Source organism: Pezoporus wallicus, unplaced genomic scaffold (genome assembly GCF_028554395.1).
Source record: "Pezoporus wallicus isolate ANWC-B61680 ecotype Strahan unplaced genomic scaffold, APGP_CSIRO_Pwel_v1 contig_6401, whole genome shotgun sequence".
In the NCBI taxonomy this organism is placed as follows: Eukaryota; Metazoa; Chordata; class Aves; order Psittaciformes; family Psittacidae; genus Pezoporus; species Pezoporus wallicus.
In genome coordinates this window covers 2028443-2048806 of record NW_026638608.1, presented here as the reverse complement: position 1 = coordinate 2048806, position 20364 = coordinate 2028443, and the positions used below count along the sequence as shown (strand labels likewise).

The 20364-nt window shown below is 53.0% G+C and overlaps 2 protein-coding genes across 2 annotated transcripts; both read left to right on the top strand.

The window, feature by feature from the left end:
- Positions 1-2967: 2967 nt before the first annotated feature.
- On the top strand, positions 2968-10555 carry MLEC (malectin). The gene is made up of 5 exons (XM_057411486.1): positions 2968-3240; positions 6414-6592; positions 7954-8130; positions 8295-8352; positions 9513-10555. Exons 1-5 carry the CDS (start codon positions 3045-3047, stop codon positions 9740-9742), a joined length of 840 nt encoding a protein of 279 aa, XP_057267469.1. The 5' UTR covers positions 2968-3044; the 3' UTR covers positions 9743-10555.
- Positions 10556-16812: 6257 nt separating this feature from the next.
- UNC119B (unc-119 lipid binding chaperone B) lies at positions 16813-19919 on the top strand. The gene is made up of 5 exons (XM_057411342.1): positions 16813-17051; positions 17572-17685; positions 18240-18351; positions 18586-18758; positions 19632-19919. Exons 1-5 carry the CDS (start codon positions 16850-16852, stop codon positions 19742-19744), a joined length of 714 nt encoding a protein of 237 aa, XP_057267325.1. The 5' UTR covers positions 16813-16849; the 3' UTR covers positions 19745-19919.
- Positions 19920-20364: the final 445 nt, after the last annotated feature.

Sequence of the window (20364 nt, the reverse complement as noted above, 5' to 3'; positions counted from 1 at the left end):
CAATCCTGGGACCAGGGAGGCTTCCAAATAGCTCCACATGGCAGGGCAGAGCCAGTCCTCTCTGGGCACTTGGGCCCTGTAGCCCATGTGGTTCAGGCGCATGTGCTTCTGACCCACACATCTCCGCCACTCTTTTTGGACCTCCCAAGTCACAGTTTGGACATCCCAAATCCCTTTTTCCTGCAGGAAATGTCTAATACGCAGTACACATGTCCCACACTGGTGGTGGAGGATCAGGGCTGTAGGTGGACCAGGCAGGGCTGATTCAAGACTCAGATGGCAGGGGACGGTGAGAGATCAAAGGACTGAGAAGACAACCCTGAGCCTTTCGCTTGTAGGTTACTGGTGTAAATGCAGCCTGCATCAAGGGACCGATGGCTCAGTGGATTAGTAACAGGATACAGAGCCTTTGACATCCCGGGCACAAGCTGGCATCAGGTTGCTGGTGCTCACAAGTAACAAGTCGGGGGCAGCAGTGTAGGACATTGTGGGCGCAGCCACTGGCATGTTCACCATCCTCTGCCAGCGGCCACGGCCAGGTGGGAGCCAGGACAAGTGCTCCTCCTGTGCCTGTGAGCACAACCACGATCCCTCCCCACACACTGATGCTCAGTTAATCCCTCTTGTTTAATGGTGGGCTGCTGATTCCTGGGAAATAAGCATCCTGGCTTGTTAGTAGAAGATGCTGTGACAGGGGAGGCAGAGGAGGTATTGCAACACTCATTGACTTGCCCTCTAAAAAGGCAGAGTCCTCGTACAGAGCAGGAAGTGGGTTTCCATTCTGTTCAAGGAGGGGAACTCTTCCTTTCAAGGAAATTCTCTTTTCAAGGGAGTGCTGCTGATTTTTTGCTATGAGATGTTCTCGACAGGGACCCCAGGCTTGGCACAGCCGCGAAAGCCCAAAGGCAGGGGTGAGCTGGGTTAGCTCCCAGCAGCCCTTGTAACCCATCAGGAGCCAAAGAGGCTCCTTCAGCTGAGGGCTCATTGCCGATACCTAAATGTTAGGGAGTCAGTCCCTTCACATCTGAATTCCTGCTCACGGGCACATTTGGACTGGGCTGAGCAGTTTGATGCTGGGTTTGTAATGAAGCCCCTGCCACTGCCTGCACGGCCCCTGTGCCCACCAAGGCAGCAAAGGTCCCAGTGTGAGCCTCCCGCTGACCAGCTCACCGAGAGGCTCACCAGGGCTCCAGCCAGGCTCTGCCCAGACAGTGCTTGAGCCCCCACTGCTGCTGTGTGTGTGTGTGTGCAACTCATGGCAGTAGCCTGATGACACACAAAGTGTTTACATGCTTTGAAGTTGTGCTCCTGACCCCAGCACATCGCAGTTTAAACTGAGAAATCTTGATGTTAGGGAAGATCATCTGTGATGAGTACAAATGAGCTCTAATGAGGCCTCCCTCAGCCTCGCCAACTGGACAGCATCCTTCTGGCCATGGCTGCTTGCACTCCTTTGCTAACTGAACTTGGGGGACCCCCAACAGATCACAGACACAGTGGGGATACAGGAGATTAGTCTGGATTTGATCAGATGCTGGGGTCTGTAACACAGATGATTTGCCAGGAACCAGTGTGAGGTGGCTTTAATCTGGAGAGGTGCCGAGTGTGTCCATTTTACACTGCTTTACTGGATGTGGCTTCCTAAGGCAGGAGCTGCAATGCTGCTGTGGGAGCACAGCAGTGCCTTGGCCCCGTTATACCACAAGCCCAAGAACCGATGTTAAAGCGGCAGGAACATGCTCTGGGGCTCACTCCAGCCTGGTCAGAGCAGGTTGGGGAGCAGGGGGTGAGTGCTTATCCCATAACTGAGCTCACTTCTCCAAGGCTGTGTCCTGTTAAGAGACTTCCTAAGTGTGTTACAGAACCAACAGACCCCTTTAACTCTCTATCTGCAACGCTAAGTCTTTATTTCCAAAAGCAAAGCATTGTGGAAGACCCAAATTAATGTAACTGGGAATTAGCAGCTGCAGTTAATGTAGCTGGCGTCTGGAGTGCAGACATTGGGTCTGCCTGGTGCCTGAGGCTTTGAGGAACACCAAGATCAGACAGAAGGGCAGATTCGGAGGTAAATGTTATTTGCTCCCCTGCCACGACGGGAGTTTCTCCCCTGTGTGCTGCCTCACTCACTGCAGCCCTCCCCAATGTCCTCCAGAAAAATCCCCGCTGAATCTGAAGTTCTCCTGTGCCATGAGGAACGGGGCAGCGCGGAGCCCCCCTCCTTCCTCCCTCACAGACTTTACCTCCCAGGCAGGTTATAGTGCTCCGAGGTGGTCTCCCTCCTCACCGGCAGCTGCCTTTTCCCACGCTCCATGGCAGAGGCGGAGAGCACCGAGGCAGCGAGCCGATGCTGGAGCGCAGCGGGCTCTAACGGGGCGCTACCCCCCCCCCGGCAGCTCCGCTCCCAGCCGCTTCCCCAGACGCCGCGGCCGTGCCCGAGCCGGGCAGCTCCGCCCAACCCCGCGGGGACGCGCCGGTGCCGGGCCCGTTCCGCTGCTTCCCTCCGCAGCGCCGCCCGTTGCCTCGGCAACCGACCGGCTCCCCGCTTCCCGCCGCCGTCCCACAGCGCTTTGCGCTCCGGCCGCGCTGGAGCTCCCCGATTGGAGGGGCCGGAACTCCTCCCTCAGGCGTGCGGCGCTGAGCGGAGCTCGCCGCGCTCCGGAGGCACCGCTGGGAAGCCTCGTCCCTCCCCGCCGCCCCTTCCTGGGCAGCCGCTTCTACCCTCGCTTCACTCCCCGGGCGGGCGGTACCGGCCCTGGGCACTACCGGCTCGCAGGAACCGGCTCCCCGCTCCGCTCCCGCAGCAGCGGCACGCCGCCGTCCCCTCGCCTCTCAACCAAGCCTGCTCAGCCGCTCCCGCCGCCCATTGGCCTGGCGGGTTATGAATATGCAAATGAAGGCCCGCGGTCACCCAGTTGCAAACGGACAAGAAATTAATATTCGTGTTGCGGCGCGTCGATTGGCTGTTGCGCGCTCCGCCCCGGCAGCGGGTTAGGCTGCCCCCTGGCGGCGGCAGGAAGGGGCGGGCGCGGCGCCGGGAGCCCGAGATGGTGGGCGCCGGGGCGCGCGGGGCGCCGCTACTGCCGCCCTTGCTGCTACTGCTGCTGCCGCCGGTGCTGCGGGGCGCGGCGGGCGGCCTCGCCGACAGCGTCGTCTGGGCCGTCAATGCGGGTGGCGATGCCCATGTGGACGTGAACGGCATCCACTTCCGCAAGGACCCGCTCGAGGGCCGCGTGGGCCGAGGTGAGGGCGGGGGGGGGACACCGGTGCTGCGCGGGCGGCCCTCGGCGGGGCTGTCGGTGCGGCCGCTCTCTGTGTCCGCTCAGCTCCACTCCGCTTGCCTCGGCGGGGGTCCGGGACCCGCGTCCAGCCGGCGCCGTCCCGCCTGCCCTGGCCCCGCCGCGGAGGGTCAGTGGGTCTCCGCGCTGGCCTGCGGTGGTCCGGTTAGGGTCTCCCTCCGTCGTTCGGGCCCGGCGTGACGAAGAGGGTTGCCGGGGGACAGCGAGGCCGAGATCCCCCGGCACGGTACTTATCACCCGCCGGGACCGCGGCCACCCCGTCCCCCCTCTGGGCCCGGCTACAAGCGGGCCCAGGGCTGCGGTGTCGGCGGGATGAGCCCTGCGGGCTTAGGGCTAGTTTTCCCTGCCTCGGGCTGTGGGTTGTGTAATGCCGGCGGGGAAGTGGCTCCTCGCTGGCTGGAGTGGAATTTCGGCTGGAAAAGGCGACGGGAGCGCTCAGGCTGCCAAACCGGGCACGTGCAGCCTCTTTTCTCCTGTTTTTTCCTTCCCATTTTCCACTGAAAGACCCCAGTTTGCACTGCGGGATCGCAGCGGTCGGTAAGGTGAGAACAGGCTTTGCTCGCTCTCCGCAGCCTGGCTCACGGTGCGGTTGATGCCCGCCACCAGCAGCGCGGTGCCAGCCTGGGGGAGCACGGCGCGGGCTGCTCGATGCAGCCCCGGTGCTGGAGCAGGGCAGGAGGAAGGTGCTCCGGTCCTGGCAAGTGTTCAGGAGCAGGGCAGGGACGGAAGAAGAAGTAGATGGGGTCTGATCAGCTGCTCTAGCTACTGAATCAGTAAAATCTGATACCTACCAGTAAGGACAGGATGGAGAACTGATATTGCACTTGGGTTGCATTCTACTTCCTCTGAAACTGTTCCGGTTGGATGAATTTGGTGTGGTTCTGATAACTGGTGCACTGGAACTGAGGTGATTAGCAAATTCATTGGAAAGTGAAGCAGTGCTGAGCGGCTCCTGCTGCCAGTTATAGGTGGGTGGTGGAGTGCAGGGGAGGTGAGCTGTTGACTTTTAAAGTCTGACCTTCCCTGTTTCTGTGTAGGATGGTGAGATTGTGCTATACAGCTGGGACTGCCATTGCTCACCCTGCAGGAGTGCCATCCTGAATGGAGAGCTGTTGGGATGCAGTGCATACAGCGAAGGTCACATTTAAATATGAACACGGTTTACATAGAGCTCTTTTACCCCCGTGGAAGCAGGCACTCCAGTCACACAAAGTGCCCTGGTCCCTGTAGGTCAGCTTCCCTTTACAGACTTCTCGCATGTGTGGCTTGAATGTCATTGTGGACTCGAACAATTCGGGTTTAGCTGAGGAGAAAAAAGGGTTGTCTTTTGAAGCATGCTGCCATGCCCTTCCTCTGGGGGCAGCCAGGCTGTTACAGTAATCCTGCTCCAGCCAGTGGTGCCAGGCACAGCAGAGGAGACTTTACCCCTTTGAGCTCTCAGCTGCTTTTCCCTCAATGGCTTTTTATTGCACCATTGTTCACATTAGTCCGGGCTCCTCTCTGTATTGATAGGCATGTAATGGCTACAGCAGAAATACTGGCTGGGAGGAAGTGAGACCAGGGGGTAGCATTTCTGGGCAAATTAAACCCTGGGTTTCTTTTCAAGCTTCAGTTCAGATGCTGTGCCCTGGAGGACAAAATGTGCTGATGGCAATTACAGAGCAGCCAGGTGCCAAACATTGTTGAGTCGCAGCTTAATGCTGAGCTACCTCAGCACATCCAGCACTGTCAAGTCAAGCTCACTTCCACAGCTCTGTCAACAGGCCTGTGATGTGCAGGTGACAGGTCTTTCTCTCCAGTTACCTTCTAGTTACTTTCTTCCTATGCAGGCTTTCCTCTAATAGGAGCTGACTACTGTGGAGTCCTTGGTTTGCTGTCACTGTAATCTGTAGCCGGCCAGAAGTACCTGTGGAGGAGGACAGGTTAAACTTTTCACCTCTGAATTGCTGGTGATTAGAGTCTCCAGTCCTTGTGCCTGGCTCCCAGTGGTAAAGAGAAGGAGGAGATTGCCTGAGTGAAACAGGAGACCAAGAACTGGCATTAATTTCCTCTCATTTGCATTGGCTCCATCGTTGGCAACGTAGGCTGGGTTTGTAGTCCTTGCTTTGTCTTGCTGATGCACTGTCTGTTCCCATGGAAATGGGGTGGAAGTGGCAAGTGTCAGCGGAGAACTTGGTATGGATCAGCTTCCCCTGCTCGAAGTGCCAGTGGCCACAGTCTTCCCTCCTGCCCCTGCTTCGCTGAGGAATTACTTGATTTGGAGCTCTTGAGGCCTGCACCGATTTGTACAGAAACCCTGCCATAACAAAATGGCAAGTTGGGTTAAGGCCTTTTGAGGGCTGCTCTAGAGGTGGTGCAATAAGGACTTGAGAAGAGGCAAATGTTATTATTCCTGTTATTTTCTGAGTTATTGTCCCATTTGGGAATGTTGTTTGGGCCCTTCTGAGGGGGTTGTTCAGATGCCTGCAGGCAGCGCCCATTTGAGTTGATGGAGCTGCTGGTGCTCTTGAAACTTTCGGGTATCTTTCTTGTTTCCTTCCTGTCTGCAAGCTGGCAGTTATTGCGTAGATGTGGTGAGAAGAAGGGGTTTTGTAAGATGTCTGATGCTTTTTTTCCATTCATGGCAGAAAATTCCATTTCTTCTGCCATTCCCGAGGTTTTCGCACATCTAAAACCTGATGCCATCGACTGCTAACTTCAAATCTGTTGGGTGAATGAGCCAAGTCAGTCCTACACCGACTGTTTTGGGTTTGTACCCAGCTTGTGATTTGAAAAGCTTGTAAAAATATTCTAGGTGGTTTTCCTCTTTGAAGCAGGAGTCAATGGCCAAGTCCTTTGGCTCAGAGCCTGTTTGTGAGACAGGCTCTTCTTTCTGAAGCTGTGCAAATATGTTTGCTGTGTCTGAGACTGCAGCAGATCCAGATCTGGTTTTCTGCAGGACCTGGGTTCTGGGGCTTTGGCTGCCTCTGCTTCAGCTCCGGTAGTGCCTCCTCCTGGTCAGAGCAAGGAGGGGAGACAGGTCTGAGGGTTAAGCACTCCAAGGGTATCTGCATAAAGTGTGTCTTCCATGTGCCTCAGATTAACCCTTCCTCTCACTGTTCTGTGCTTGAAACCCAGCTTCTGACTATGGTATGAAGCTGCCAATCTTGAGGTCCAATGCAGAAGATCAGATTCTGTACCAGACTGAGCGTTACAACGAGGAAACCTTTGGCTACGAAGTCCCCATCAAAGAAGAGGGTGACTATGTGCTGGTATTGAAGTTTGCAGAGGTCTATTTTGCACAGTCTCAACAGAAGGTAAGCAACAGCTCCTTGCTTGTCTCTTTGATGCGAATTCCTGGCTAAGACTGTGTGTGTTCAGGTTGCTTCTGCTGCTTCGCCTGCTGGAGAAAGGAGTGAAGGAAGGCACTAAGGCACTAATGGTTAACTTATGTCCCAGAGCTTTCACGGGCTCTGAAACTTCGAGCTGTCTTCCACATTCCATACAGTTGGCCTGGAAAATGGCATTACAAAGCATTCAAACGTGGGCAACTAAAGTAGCACTAGAGCTTTATGATCTCTTTAGGTTGTTCAGGCTTTGAGAAGTCATTTTTGCCTTTTTCCTGAGTGCTTGTGCCTGACCTGAGGGCAGGCTGGTGCTGGAGGAAGTATTGCACAGATTAAATCAGGGAGGTGATCTCGGTTAAATAACCTACTCAAACACCAACGTTGTAAGACTTTGTCCTGGTTCAGTCTGATCTTGAAAACACAAGAGTTAAATTCAACCCTCTTTATTGCTCTTTAGAGAAGAATAATCCTTGTCACTTCTGAAATCCCTCATGTACAGACGTGGAAGCAGAAGCACAAAGAACTCAAAGTCCTGTGATGAACTGGGAGAGAAGTGGTGTGTGTTTTAGTCTGGCTTTCCCCTGACTCCATCAGCTTCCTTAGAGCCCTGTTCCTTAAGCACTGTGCTGCTTTCCTGCCAGAGAAGTATTTCAGGGAGCAGAACTGGTGGGGCTGGCTTACAGAATGGATGCAAAAAGCAGCCTCACATTAAACTGAAGGGCTGAGGCATCTTTGGTTCCTCTTCCTTCATGTGGCTGTGCTGGGATTCCCCAGGTGCTGAGTGAAGGTTGAGTCATTACAGCCCTGAGGAGGACTTTCACTCTGAACTCACAGATGTGGTTAGCAGTTCGGCATTTTACCTCCTTCAAACCCTTTCCTTCACCAGCTTGTTTGCTCTGCTCTGCTCTGCTGCAGGCTGTTAGTTAGAAACTGCTTCACTCCCTAGGGTGTGGTGTGCCCCAGCACCCTGCGGTGGTAGGAGCAGGTCCTCAGCCAGTAGGTGGAAGGGAAGATGTGAAAAAAAAGTATGAACAAACCAGAATAAAATTGTGCTGTCCTCCATTCTGAACAGCAGATGAAGGGGGTGTTTTAAGAGAAGGAGGCAGATTTCAGGGTATTTGAAAGCAAAGTTAATGCTTCAGTGTCTTTACCTGGCTGCTTTTGGGCTCTGAATCCTTCCCAAGGGAGTGGAGCATGTGTGGTGGGACAGTGCATGCTACAGTGCTTTCTGGTCCTGGGTGCATAACAGGCAGAGACCTTTCCTGTTGAGTTCCCATTTCAACCATCATGCCTGAATCCGTCCTGACACTGTCATTTCTTCCACCCTGAAGGTGTTTGATGTTCGCTTGAATGGCCACGTGGTGGTGAAGGACTTGGACATTTTTGACAGAGTTGGACACAGCACAGCTCATGATGAGATCATTCCCATGAGTATTAAAAAGGGGAAGCTGAGTGTCCAGGGAGAGGTTTCCACGTTCACAGGGAAGCTCCACATTGAGTTTGTAAAGGTAACAAGCTTTTTCTGTGCAGAGCCCTGGGCTTCTTTTTCCCCTTCCTCCCCAGCCATGTGGTGCAGGCTGTGTTCTTCTGAAGGAGAAGAGGTGATGGTAAGGGGGGAGAGTATTTCTTGTCTCAGATCCACAACAGTGATTTCCTTCTGTGCTTTCTCTAGGGCTACTATGACAATCCAAAAATCTGTGCCCTATATATCCTGCAAGGAACAGTGGAAGGTAAGCACAGTTTCTGAGCCAGCAGGCTCTTTGCCCTTGGAGAGTTGCCTGTTGCTTCTCAGACCATGAGATCATAGCTCTTGCTGACCCACCTCTGCCAAAAATGTTTCCTCTGTGAGCAAGTTCCCACAGAGTGCAATAGGTGCATAGGGTCCTCCTGTTCCTCCAAGTGCACAAAGCTGTGCACTTTTGCAATAGGAAAAAAAACCACTGTGGTTTGAGACTCTCTGTGTATAGGGTAGAGAAGAAGGGAATGCTTCTTAGAGCTACAGGTGAATTCCCTCTGGCCTTGCATGACAGCAGCAGCCCTGCAGACAAGCAATTCACAAAGATCTTTTAGCTAGTAGCTAAGTGTTTCTTACCTGGAACTTCGTTTTGTCTCCTCAGCTTGTGGACAAGGCAGTGTTTTTTTTCTCCAGAGATATCAGTTCCTCTTCACAGCAGTGGGGAGTGCTAATAACGTCCTTGCTCTTCCATCACCATCTTTGTAAGCCTGTATTGGAGCTCCTCTAGGTCCTAAGCAGAGAAGGTTTAGGACCCTGTGCTGACCAAAGCATCAGTTTGCTTTACTATTGGTCAGGAGTTGCCAAGTGATGCTGAAGATCTGGTGCCTAACCTTGCAGTTGGGAGGAACCTTGACGTGTGGGGACCTGCACTTCATGCTCCAGGCTCAGAGGGCTGGGTCTGAGTGGGGTTGGGCCATGGTGCTCTGATAGGGCTGGGGTTAAGGGGGATGCAGTGATGTGAGGTAGGACCATTTGTGAAAAGGGTTGTTCCCATTTCTGTTTGCACCTCTGTTTGCAGGCCCTGCAGGTAGCGAATGCTTGTTCTTGACTAGCTCTCGCTGAGCAGCTGTGGTACCTGACTGTGTATGCTCCAAGTGTGCTTTTGTGCCGTAACTTCTGCTGTGTAACATATAGCTGGGGTGGAATGCTGTCGTTTTCTTTGCAGACTGGGTCTTCGGATGCTCTTGTGTCATGGAGGAAAGAAATAGCGGAGTGAGCCTCTGTGAGGGGGGATGCTCTGGCTGTGGTGTTGATGTGTTGTCAGGTGCCCTGTTGTCCTTGTCCATGTTGGGTCAGGGAGGGGAGAAGGCAGTGACTCGGGTGACTTCCCATGTTGCATTCTGCCGCCTTGCAACCTTTTGTCTTGTCCAACAGATGTTCCAAAGCTGCAGCCGCACCCAGGTCTGGAGAAAAAAGAGGAAGATGATGATGAAGATGAATATGATGATGGCTCAAGTGTTAAAAAACAGGCAAATAAGAACCGGGTTCAGTCAGGCCCACGCACACCAAACCCCTATGCCTCGGACAACAGCAGCCTCATGTTTCCTATATTGGTGGCCTTTGGTGTCTTCATTCCTACCCTCTTCTGCCTCTGCCGATTGTGAGAGCAAGCCCCACAGAGCATCAGCCGAGGGGCTGGGAGGGAAGGAGTTGGACCAAACACGGTTGCTTTTGATTTCTCCATATTGTTCATAATTTAAGGAAAAAAAGAAAAAAAAAATTCATTTGGAATGAATAGCAGGTCCAGGTAAGAGGGAGATTACCTTCCCCCTGCCAGCTAGCAGCGAGGCCCTCGCCTTCCCCTTCGCACCATGTGCAGCCTCTGATCCTCCCTGGGGCATCCCAGAGTAAACTGAGCCCTGGCTGTCTGTACTGGGCTGTTGCAAGCTGATGCTTCCAGTTCTGGGCCATGTCCCAGACTGAGAGAAAGCCATGTGCTGAAAGACCTCTGCCTTTGCTGGGTGGAATACGGTTCCTTAAGGAGGGAAGCAGCTCCTAAAACCAGGCCTGAGTACACGTTTTGTTCAGGAGCGTGGAAGTGGTGTGGTGCTGTGGGGTGACTAACAACGGTGGAGGACAGAGCCTGGCTCAGCATCTCCCTGAATGTGTGCAACACGATGTATGGTACTCGCCTGCAGAAAGATGCCAAGACTCCGGCTAGCGGCTCAGCCTCTGTGGAGATGTTTCCCTCCTGAGACTGCAAGCTGTGCCAGGAGCAGAGGGATTTATCTGGCCTGATTTGCTGCACCAGTTGGGAGAGACTTTCCTAGCTTGGCAATTGTAATGTTAGATCCATCGCAGAGGGATTCTGCTGTAGCCTGTGAGAGGCTGACGTTAGCGTCTGATCAGATGCACTTGTATTGATTATGGCTTTTGTTTCCATTATTATCCTTTTCAAAGGTTTCATTTTAAGCCCAGTCCCTTGTTTTGCCCTATCAAGTGACCTCTCCTTCGAAAGAAGCTGAGAAAGAGGCGACCTAGAGAGGAGATTCTGGCTTTGTTCCTTGACCTTCCTAACAGTTAGCTCCCTGCCCTGTAACTGTGAAGAACCTGTGCTGTAGGACAGTGGACCACCATCATGGATGCTCCCTGTGAGCTCTCATTTCCTTGCAGGGACCAGGGCTACCTGCAGTGGTGAGAATTGCAGCGAGTTGTTCAGTGTCTTCTGGTAGCTCAGCCTTTTGCCCATCACTGTAGTGAAGGGGCAGATGTCCAACATTTCAGTACTGTAGAGCAAGGTGATTTGATGCCCTCCAGAGATTGGGAAGGGAGCAGAACACTGGAGACAAGGTCACCAGCTTCCCCCAGGGATATTTCTGCAAGAGGCTTCTGTTTCCCTGTGCAGAGCCTGTGCCTGCCTGACAGAGGCTGAGCAGGAGTGAAAGCCATTCCTGTGCCTGCTGATCCAGAGCTCCAGGCCCCAAGGAGCTGCCTTCCCATGCTCTTGGCCTCTGAGACGTTGAGCACTTCCAGCTGGCAGGAGGGAGATGTTCTGTGTGCTGGAGCAGGATCTGTCCCAGGTGGGGTTGGATCCTTGCAGGTCAGCTTCCATGCTGGTGAGCTCCAGGCTCACAGAACGCTTCACCTTGTGCTGTCTCTGTTCTCTGCTTTGCCCAGAGCAGTGGCACTGAGTGGTGTCCTCATTGCTGCTGCTCTTCCCTGAGCCTGAGTTTTCCTTGCAGTTGTTTCTGGGCTTGATCCCCTGCAGTGGCTCAGCCCTTTGAGCTGAGAAGGGACAGCAGAATTCCCTGCTTTGCAGAAAGGAAACTGGAGGAACAGCCCTCCTGCTCTGCTGGGCCCAAGCAGCTGAAGCCTTCACTTCCTCCTAACCCTCAAGCTGTGATACAAGCTGTCAGCTCCCGAGCTCCAGAACAGGAGGTGTCTGAGCACTGCTCTCTGCAGCAGTGTCACTGAACCTTGCTCTTCTGATTCGTACATCACTGCTGTAAGCTTGACCCTAATTCTGTGTCTCTGAGCTAAAAGGCAGGCGGTAGGACCTTAATTACCTTCTCTCCAGTTGTACAAGTGGTACCAGCCAGTTTGGGAGAAGTAAGAGGGTCCCTGTCACGGCTGAAGGAGAAGACAGGCTTTAGAGAGAGCAGATCTTAAGAACAAACCTTAGGATGAAAAGGCTTTAAGCTTGAAGTTGTCTGCTTCATCTTCTAGCTGCTGTTAAAATCCTGGTAAGTATAAAACTCACACAAAATAGGAGCTTTGTTTTGTTTGGTGACAATGCCTGCAGAGATTCTCCAGTGTTTTGGGGATTGCTGTATCTGGAGCACAAGAGACATTTAGATCTTTTATCAGTTTTGAGAAGCATGAGCTGTGCTGATTTGTTAAGCAAAAAACCTGGACTTGAAAGCAAGCCTCTCTGTAAGGAGCTGTTATCCTCCAGGCCTTTTAGGTTGCATCTTATTTGAGCATCTTTGAAGCAAGGTATCACTCAGCTTCTTGTGGCTCACCCAGTAATCTCTGCACCTTTCCTGACGTGAGAAAAGGCGTAAATTTGGGAGTGCAAAAGTCAGACAAGTTTTCTAGGGTAGTTTATCCCTGCCTCTCCTGGCAGCCAGGGCACCCATTTGGTGCCATCAGCTGCCCTAAAGCAGTGCTCTGCCGAGTGTGCACTGTTGTGTTCCAGTTGCTCAGTTCAAATGAATTTGTCTTATTTGAATAAGAATAGGGAGGGGGAAGAGTTCAGCCTTCATGGCTTCAATTTAGTTGTTTTGGCTCTGGTTTTATGCATCTCTGTCACTACAAAGCTGGTGTTTGGGTGGTTCCTGACCCTCTTGTGGCGCTATGGGCTGTTTTCCTTGTTGGTCCATCCCCTCCCAACACATTTGCCTCAAGGAGCCTTCAAACAAAGCATGTGGAACATGGGAGGATGGTAGGGGATAACTGCTCAGCACCTTGCTGAGAATGGCATCCTCCGGCCAACTCCCCTTGCAGTCTCTGTCTAGCATCTGCAAGCCAGGCAGATGGGTGTACAATGAGGTACCTGGTCCTGGTAAAGGAAAGGTTTGGGTTGGCTGTAGTTTTCCAGTGCTTTGAGGGGATACCCAAGGTGTGGTTTAAGTGAGCCTGTGTGTGCTTTGTTGCCTCCTGCCAGCAGCAGGGAGGTGAAGTGTGTGTCCCTGCGCAGCAGTGGGGAGCTGGCTCAGGACAGACCCTGGCTGGATTCATGGAGCAGTTGTGTAGAAAGGGGCAGATAAGGCAATTTTAAGGATCATGTTTTGGGACTGGATACAACCTCAGTGTAGCGGTTCCAAAGCCTGTTTTCATTACCCCCCATCAGCCCCTCCTTTTGTATCTTTAAGCCGGGCCATTTTCTCCTTCTGTGTGTGTGACTGAAACAAGATCTGTGACCCTTCTGAGCATCCCAGGTGGCAGTGAGCAGAAAGCCAAGTGAATTCCCTTCTCTTTTTGGTGCCTTTTGTCTCAGGCTTTGAATAAAAGTCTATTTGAAGAAGCTTCCTTTTTTTTTTTTTTTTTAAGGAGCTTCTGAGTTGCTTTTTCTTTTTCCCAAGGGCCAGGCATTCCCTGCCCTTGTGATCAGCTGGGGACTGCCCCACTGTCCCTGGATGCCAGCTCTGGAGGTCACAGCTCAAGCACAGAATGGTGAGTGAGCATTGTTGGTTCCAGCCTCTGAGATCAGTGGGAAGAAAAACCTAGCAGGGGATGGAAGAACTGGAAGAGCTCCTTCAGGTCTGGTCTCCCCCAGCGAGCTCCTGGAGGCAGGATGGAGAGCTCCCAGACACTCCGGTGCCTGCGTGTCTGTGCAGTTCAGAGCTGAGTGAGTCATGGCTAGGTCCTGGTGTGGTGCTTACAGCTTCTGGGTGTAGATTGTGGCCTGGGGGGTACTGCCCCTCAGACTTGCTTGCTGAGGCCTAGTTCTGTGCCATTTGGGTCTGAGCAAGGAGCAGAGATTTGTGCTTCGTCCCTTGGCCTTTAAATTGAAATAGGACAGCAACAGTCAGGGAAGTGTCTTTGTATGGGAAGTCTGAACAGGCCTGTCTTTGATAGAAAACAGCAGGAGGAGGGAAAGGACCAGCAGAGCAGCTTCAGCCCTTGATGCGAGACAGATTCTGAGCAGCTGTGAGGTACCAAGTGTTTCAGGCTCTGTTTGGTGCTCAAATGTGGGAGAGATCTGTCTGCTTTTTGCACTTAAGTGCTGGGGAGGGAAATATCCTTGCTGAGAATCCGAGGGAAATGGGATCTGGGCCAGCACTGAGCTAATATACCTACTGGCGCTTCTGCATCTCCACAACAAATGCCAAAGTTTAATACAATTCCAGGATGCTTTTTTAACCGTCAGCCTGGTTCCACCAGTCTGTCTTCACTGGCTAGTCCCATATAGGCTCAGACAAGTATTCTCAACACACACAACACCAGGCTGGAACTGTGAAGGCTCAGAAACGTGATTACACAAATAGGCCTCCTGTGCTGCACCCAGCGGGTCTGGGGCATGTGTGTATCACCTGGGATCCGAATGGATTTGTCGCAGGAGTTATAGTAGCAACCACATTGAAACGGTGCTGGATTGGATAGGAGAGGTGAAAGCAGGTCCATGTCTTCCGGGACTCTGGCTTGCTCAGAGTTTATTGCTGTATATTAAATACTATTTTTGGAGATTGGGGGGAAGATACGGGAGGGGGAGGGATGCGACGGTGCTGTCCCCAGTCTGATCAGTGGGATGCTACTGCAAGTTATTGATAGGTTTTGGTTTTTTCTTTCCCAAAAAAGGACTTTATTTAAAAAAAAAATTAAAAAAATAAGGAAAAAAATAATCAACGAAACACAAGTGCTTTGCTTTCCTCCCTCCTGAAACAGTGCTGGCTGATTGGAAAATGTGAATCATCTTTACAAACATCAGAGGTCTCTGCTGAAGAGTTTGTGTGATGGAGATTCCAAGGGAAGGGGCAAAGTACAGCTTGAGCCAGTTTAACTGGGGAGAGTGAATTTGGAAGCACTTGAGCTCTGACCTGGAGTTGCTCCCGGTCACACGTGGTGGGGATGTGCTTGCTTATGGCAGCTCTGTCACACTGCTCCTGAGCTGGGGCACTGGAGGGAAGCTGTGCCTGGAATTTGATGGCAAGTGAGGGCTTGAATTTCTCCTGGTTTCTATGGGGACTGTTCAGGGCTTTCCCACTCGAGCCAGGTTGGTCAGACAGCCCCAGAGCCTGTGGGAGCAGAGGCAGGTTTGTGTTTCATGCCAGGAGGCAGCACCAGGACTGTGTGATGCTGGGCAGGTGAGAGGGATGTTTGGGTCCTGTTGTCGTGGCAGCTTTTAGTGTTGGCAGACGGTCCCACTGCTCCATGCTGCCCAGCTGGGATTCGTGGAACTGGCCTGTGCTATTGGCATTAAGGACACACCACAAACTACTTGAAGCTGCCGGTCTGAGTTGTCTGTAAAGGCTAAAGCAGTGTGGGGCGAGATCTCCATCTGTACTTGTCACCAGTACAAAGGGGTTTTAAGAGGGGGGTTTTAGTCTTATTGTCCATTACTTTGTGTTATCACAACTTGCAGTGACATTTCCTTTGTTTGCAGCAAGCTCGGGCCCTGGCTGAGAAGCACAGATTATTTCTGATTGCATTGCCTTTGCAGGGAACTGGCTTGGGGGAAGAGGCAGGTTTGGGGTGGGTTATTTTATTTTTGGTACATGGCGACAGTTTTATTTTTGTTAATTTGCCCAGGATGTTTGAGGGAATGTTCTGAAATCCACTGCCTGGCACTGGGACCAGCAGTGCACTGAAGGAAAATAAACAGAGTTATATTGTCACTTGGGTGAGCTGGGTCCTCTTTTCCAGTGCTGGGGGCAGCGGGAGGCTGGTTGCACTGCAAAGCGAGATGCAGTTTAACGTCCCAACCCAACGCTGCTGCTGCCAGTGGTTTTGGGTGATTAAGTGCAAGCTGGGTGGCTTTTAAGAGCATTGATGCGGACCTTGTGCTTCCTGCTTCGGTCAGGAGATGTGCCAGAGATGTAATCTGCTTTCTGAGGTTTGTGCAGGATGCCCCATTTTCAGCCTGAAGCTGCGTCAGAGGCAGTTGGGAGGGGCTGGAGCAGTTAGAAGGCAGCACCTTCTTCCTCTAGGTGCCTGATCACAGGGGACAAAGGACCCTGGCCCTCTGCAGAGCAGCTGCTCTGGGTCTTTGGTCTGTGCTTCCTAGGGCGCAGGATGGAAGGACAGCAAGGAGGATTTGGGAACAGGCTTGTTTGGCTGGCAGTAGAGGCGGGTGCTGCTTACAAGCAGCAGCAGCAGCAGCAGCAAACGTCACTAACCACTGCTCTGAATCTGTTTCCAGTCATCTTGAGCGCGTTGGCTGGAGTCTGGGAAGAGGATGCAGATGTTTCTTGTACTTCCCCAGTTCCCTGAAGGGCTGAAGATGACTGCAGCTCTTAAGTGCCTTGGGCAGCCCGGCTGCTCCTTTCTGGGGAAGAAGGGGTTCCTTTCCTCAGTGTGGTGCTCCTGGGAGTGATTCCAGGTGGGACATCCCCATCCCTCTGCCCAGGCGTAGGAGACTCCTCCACCATCTTCCACTGTCCCCAGTGTGTGCTTAGGGGGTGCACAAAGTCGGGGTGGCACGGCTTGGGGCTGGCTGACCCAGGGAGGGCCTGGCAGGGCCCTGGCACTCCATGGGTGACCTTCCTTGGGGCACACGGTCCTGCCCCTTCCCCAGCTCACTGGGGACAGGCACTGGGGTGTCCCCATTCCAGCAGTGGGGTGTGCGCTCCGGGCCATCCCCTTGCTGACGCGGCTGCTTGCCGGCAGTGCTTCCCCTCGTTCCCCGGTAAGCCCGGGGCTCTCTGGGGGATGCCTGCCCTCTGCAATTACCCGTGCGGGATCCCGGGGAGCCGCTGTGGGGCTCTGCGGGCCGGGGGTCGCCTCCCTGCTCCGCGGCTGGCAAACAGGAGCGGGCCGGGGACGGCGGGGGGGAGCGCTGCTGGCCCCGGGGGTGTTCTTGGTTGTGTTTTGTGCTTCCTTGGGTAGCCCGCAGCCTGTCCCGCTGCCGGCCCCCCCCCCCCCCCGGAGGAGCTGCTCGGGGCCGGGGCCCTGCGGCCGGCGGGGCCCCCCCTCGTCCGGCCGCGCTTAGCTTCGGGGGCCCGCTCCCGTTGCTAGGCAGCGCCCGTGCCCTCTGACCCGCCGCGGGCACGCCCCTCGCTCCCATAGCTACCGAGGGAGGCGGCGGCCATCTTGGCGGCGGCGGCGGCGCGATGAGCGGCTCGAAGGCGAGGGCGGCGGCGGCGGGGCCGGAAAAGAAGCCGCCGCCGGGGTCCGCGGGTCCGCTCAGCCGCCTGCGGGGAAGGCGCGGCTCGGGAGACGCGGCCCCGCGGCCGCCATGGACCGAGTCCGAGCTGCTGGCGCTGGAGACCGTGCGGCCCGAGCACGTCCTGGGGCTGTGCCGGGTGACGGAGAGTGAGTGCGGGGCTGGGCCCGGGGAGGGGGAGCTGGGGCCGGCAGCGCTCGGCCGGGCCTCGGCTGGCCCCGCCGTTCCGGGCGGGCGCCGCCCCGTCAGCCCCCTCCTCGGCCGGCGCGGAGGGTGTCGCGGAGCCGGGCTGTGGGCCCCTGTGGTGGGGGAAAAGACCCGGGAGCGGCGGGGCTCAGGCGGTGCTGCCGGCCCGTGCGCTGGCGTGGGGAGCGGCAGGCGCTGCTGCAGCGCGGTGCGCTCCTGCCTCAGCTTTGTTGCAGCTCCCGGTGTTCGAGTCAGGGCTCTGGGCTGCTGAGCTCTGCTTTTCCGTCCGGATGCCTCCCTTTCTCACTCCATTACCTGGTACCTAACGGCCTTTCTTCTTCTTGCATCGGTTTTGGTCAGCTTTCATGAAGCTTCTGCAAAAGAACTTGCAGTACGCATCTTAACGGGCTGGGCTAAGAAATCCTTTTGGTAAGTGCTCAGAGATCTTTTGAAACGTTACAACACATTTTCTTTTGTTTCTAGATTATTTATGCAAACCTGAAGACAACATTTACAACATTGACTTCACCAGGTTTAAGATTCGGGACCTTGAAACTGGAACAGTGTTGTTTGAAATTGCAAAGCCATCTGCTTCAGGTATGTCGTGCTACCACTGCAGGGAGGCTAGAGACACTTGTGGAGCTGAGAAGTTGCAAGGCAGGACCCATGCAAACGAAGCAGAAAGGTCCTTCAGTGTGTCCTGGTGACTAATTTCCTTTTCTTTAAGCATAGCACTGAGTTTACTACTCGAAGTATAGCAGCTGAATTTACTTCTGCTTTAAGCATGGCATTGAGTTTACTTCTGCAGTGTGAAGTATTTACTATGAGATGGGGCAGTACTATCAGCTGTAGATCTTCCCTTGTTGGCTGGTTATGGTACAGAGTTCCTTTGATGTGCTTTCTCAGTTTCAAGGAGGGATATCCTGTGAGATGAAGGGTGGTTTCAGCTCCAAAGCCACCAAGGCTGCACTAACTGTCACAGCAGATCTTTTCTTTATTACTTGGTGTCAGTATGAGTCTCACACCAATTGTTAAATGCGTCTGCATTCAGTGCCTCAGTAACAGCCAGCTTGTCCTGTTACACCCACTAGCCAGTATCACCTTATGTGTCCGCTATTAGCAGGGTAACTCTGAGCTGGTGCATTTTCCAGAGCACGATGAGGAGGATGAAGATGACAGCAGTGAACTGGATGCCAGCGCAGGCCGCTTTGTTCGTTACCAGTTCACCCCAGCGTTTCTTCGCCTTCGGACTGTTGGTGCAACGTGAGTATGAGTTCGTAGTAAGAAGGGAGAATCAGGTGTTTACAGAGTGTCACTTGGCAGTTTATAACAAAACTGAGTCAAAGACTAGAGAAAGCCCATCTGACACTACAAGTGTCAAAGTCTCTCTGGAGTGGTCTGTTGGATTCTTGTGTAGCCTCTGTCCAAGGCTCTGTTCTTCCCAATAGGAAGAGAAGTAAGTCATCTTGGCTGTTTTTTCCTACTTTCTGCTTACAGAGTGGAATTTACAGTGGGAGAAAAACCAGTGTCAAACTTTCGAATGATTGAGAGACATTACTTCCGAGATCGCTTGCTGAAGAACTTTGATTTTGATTTTGGCTTCTGCATCCCCAGTAGCAGGAACACATGTGAACACATTTATGAATTCCCACAGCTCTCAGAAGACCTTAGTAAGTATCTCCTTTCCCACACCCAATTGTGTTTTGTGTGTGTGTGCATATGCTCATTTTCTCCCTGTGTTTGTGAAAGAAATGACTGAGATGTGTGGGACAGGAATAGATACAGCTTCCAGGTTTAGGCTGTGTGTAATCTTGACTGGATTACAGATTTGTGCTGCAAAGTCTCCTTTGAAAATGTAAGCCTCAGACAACGTCAAGTCACAGGCCACAAGAGCTGATCAGAGTCAGAGGGTTGATGTGCCTGATGCATAACTGTAACCCAGAAGGTAAAACAATGAAAAAGGGGTTGTCTTAGTAACCACGCATCTGTTTTCAGTACTTGCTTGTTAGGACTTGAGTCTTCTTTGGAACAGAGCTGGCTCTTTTCAGAGGGGTGTGTTTTTGAGCCTACCAAGATCTCTGCAAATACACACTGTGCAGGGTATATTTGTCCTCGGGGGGTGAATGGAGCAGGAGCACGTGGGGCTTTGTGTGGCTGCCTCAGAGCAGGAGGAGGCACAGGGTTTGTACCTGCCTGTGTACATGTGGGAGTGCCACCACTCTTTTGTTGAGATTGCTACATCTGCTTTGCTGCTCTGCTCCACTGGTGGCTCTGACAGCTTCTATAAGGTAGTCTTGCTTGAGATTACTTGATCCCACTTTGTTTGCTTTGACAGCACTTGTCCTGTGAATAGAAGAATAGAAAGGGCAGGCCAGAGCTTTTGAAGCGTGCTCGGAGGAGCAGTTTGCTTCTCTTACTTGGGTAGGGCAGAGCATCATCAGGCTGGTAAATCCAGCAGTGGCAGAGTCCTTTTTACTCTGGCTTTGTGCTGTCCGATGGAGTGTGGCAGGCATGTGAATGTAACGGAGCTTTCTCTTTTGCAGTCCGGCTGATGGTTGAAAACCCGTACGAGACCCGCTCAGACAGCTTTTACTTTGTGGACAACAAGTTGATTATGCACAACAAGGCCGACTATGCTTACAATGGAGGACAGTAATTGTTCCATGTCCACGGGATGCTGTGATGCTGTTACCCATTCCAGATGTCCAGGAGTGGACTGGAGTTGCTGTCTAGTGCAACAAGGCTTCTTGCCAAACCTTTTCTCCTTGTGTGAGGCTGAAAACATGAAACGAAGACAACAGCTCATGAAAGTAAAGGAAAACTCCCTGTAATGGCAAACGAGGACAACAGCTCATGAAAGGAAACCTCCCTGCAACCTCTATATGTCTGGCACTCAGTGTATCCTGCCTCTCAATCTCTGTTTCTGGTACTTCGGTTAGGTCATGGATCAGAGGCACTGTTATGCGATTCTTGTTACAGTCTTTCTGGTTAGGCTGCACTGTTAGTGGTTCTGGTGTTTCACATGCTGGGTGATTTACCCTTTCAAGAGGTCAGATTGTTTGGGTAAGCTATTTCTTAACAGGAAAATTTTACCCCTTCAAGTAGCCGGTGATGCCTGAAGAGCAAATCTTCTCTTCAGTTGGATAGATCATCTCATTAGTGCACAATGGTTTACTTTGTAGCATGGCTGACATTGCTTTTAGGTTGCATCCTAATTTCCAGTGGGAAAGGTAAAACAAGAGACTAACTCAGCCTCTAAACAGTGCAGGAATCTTC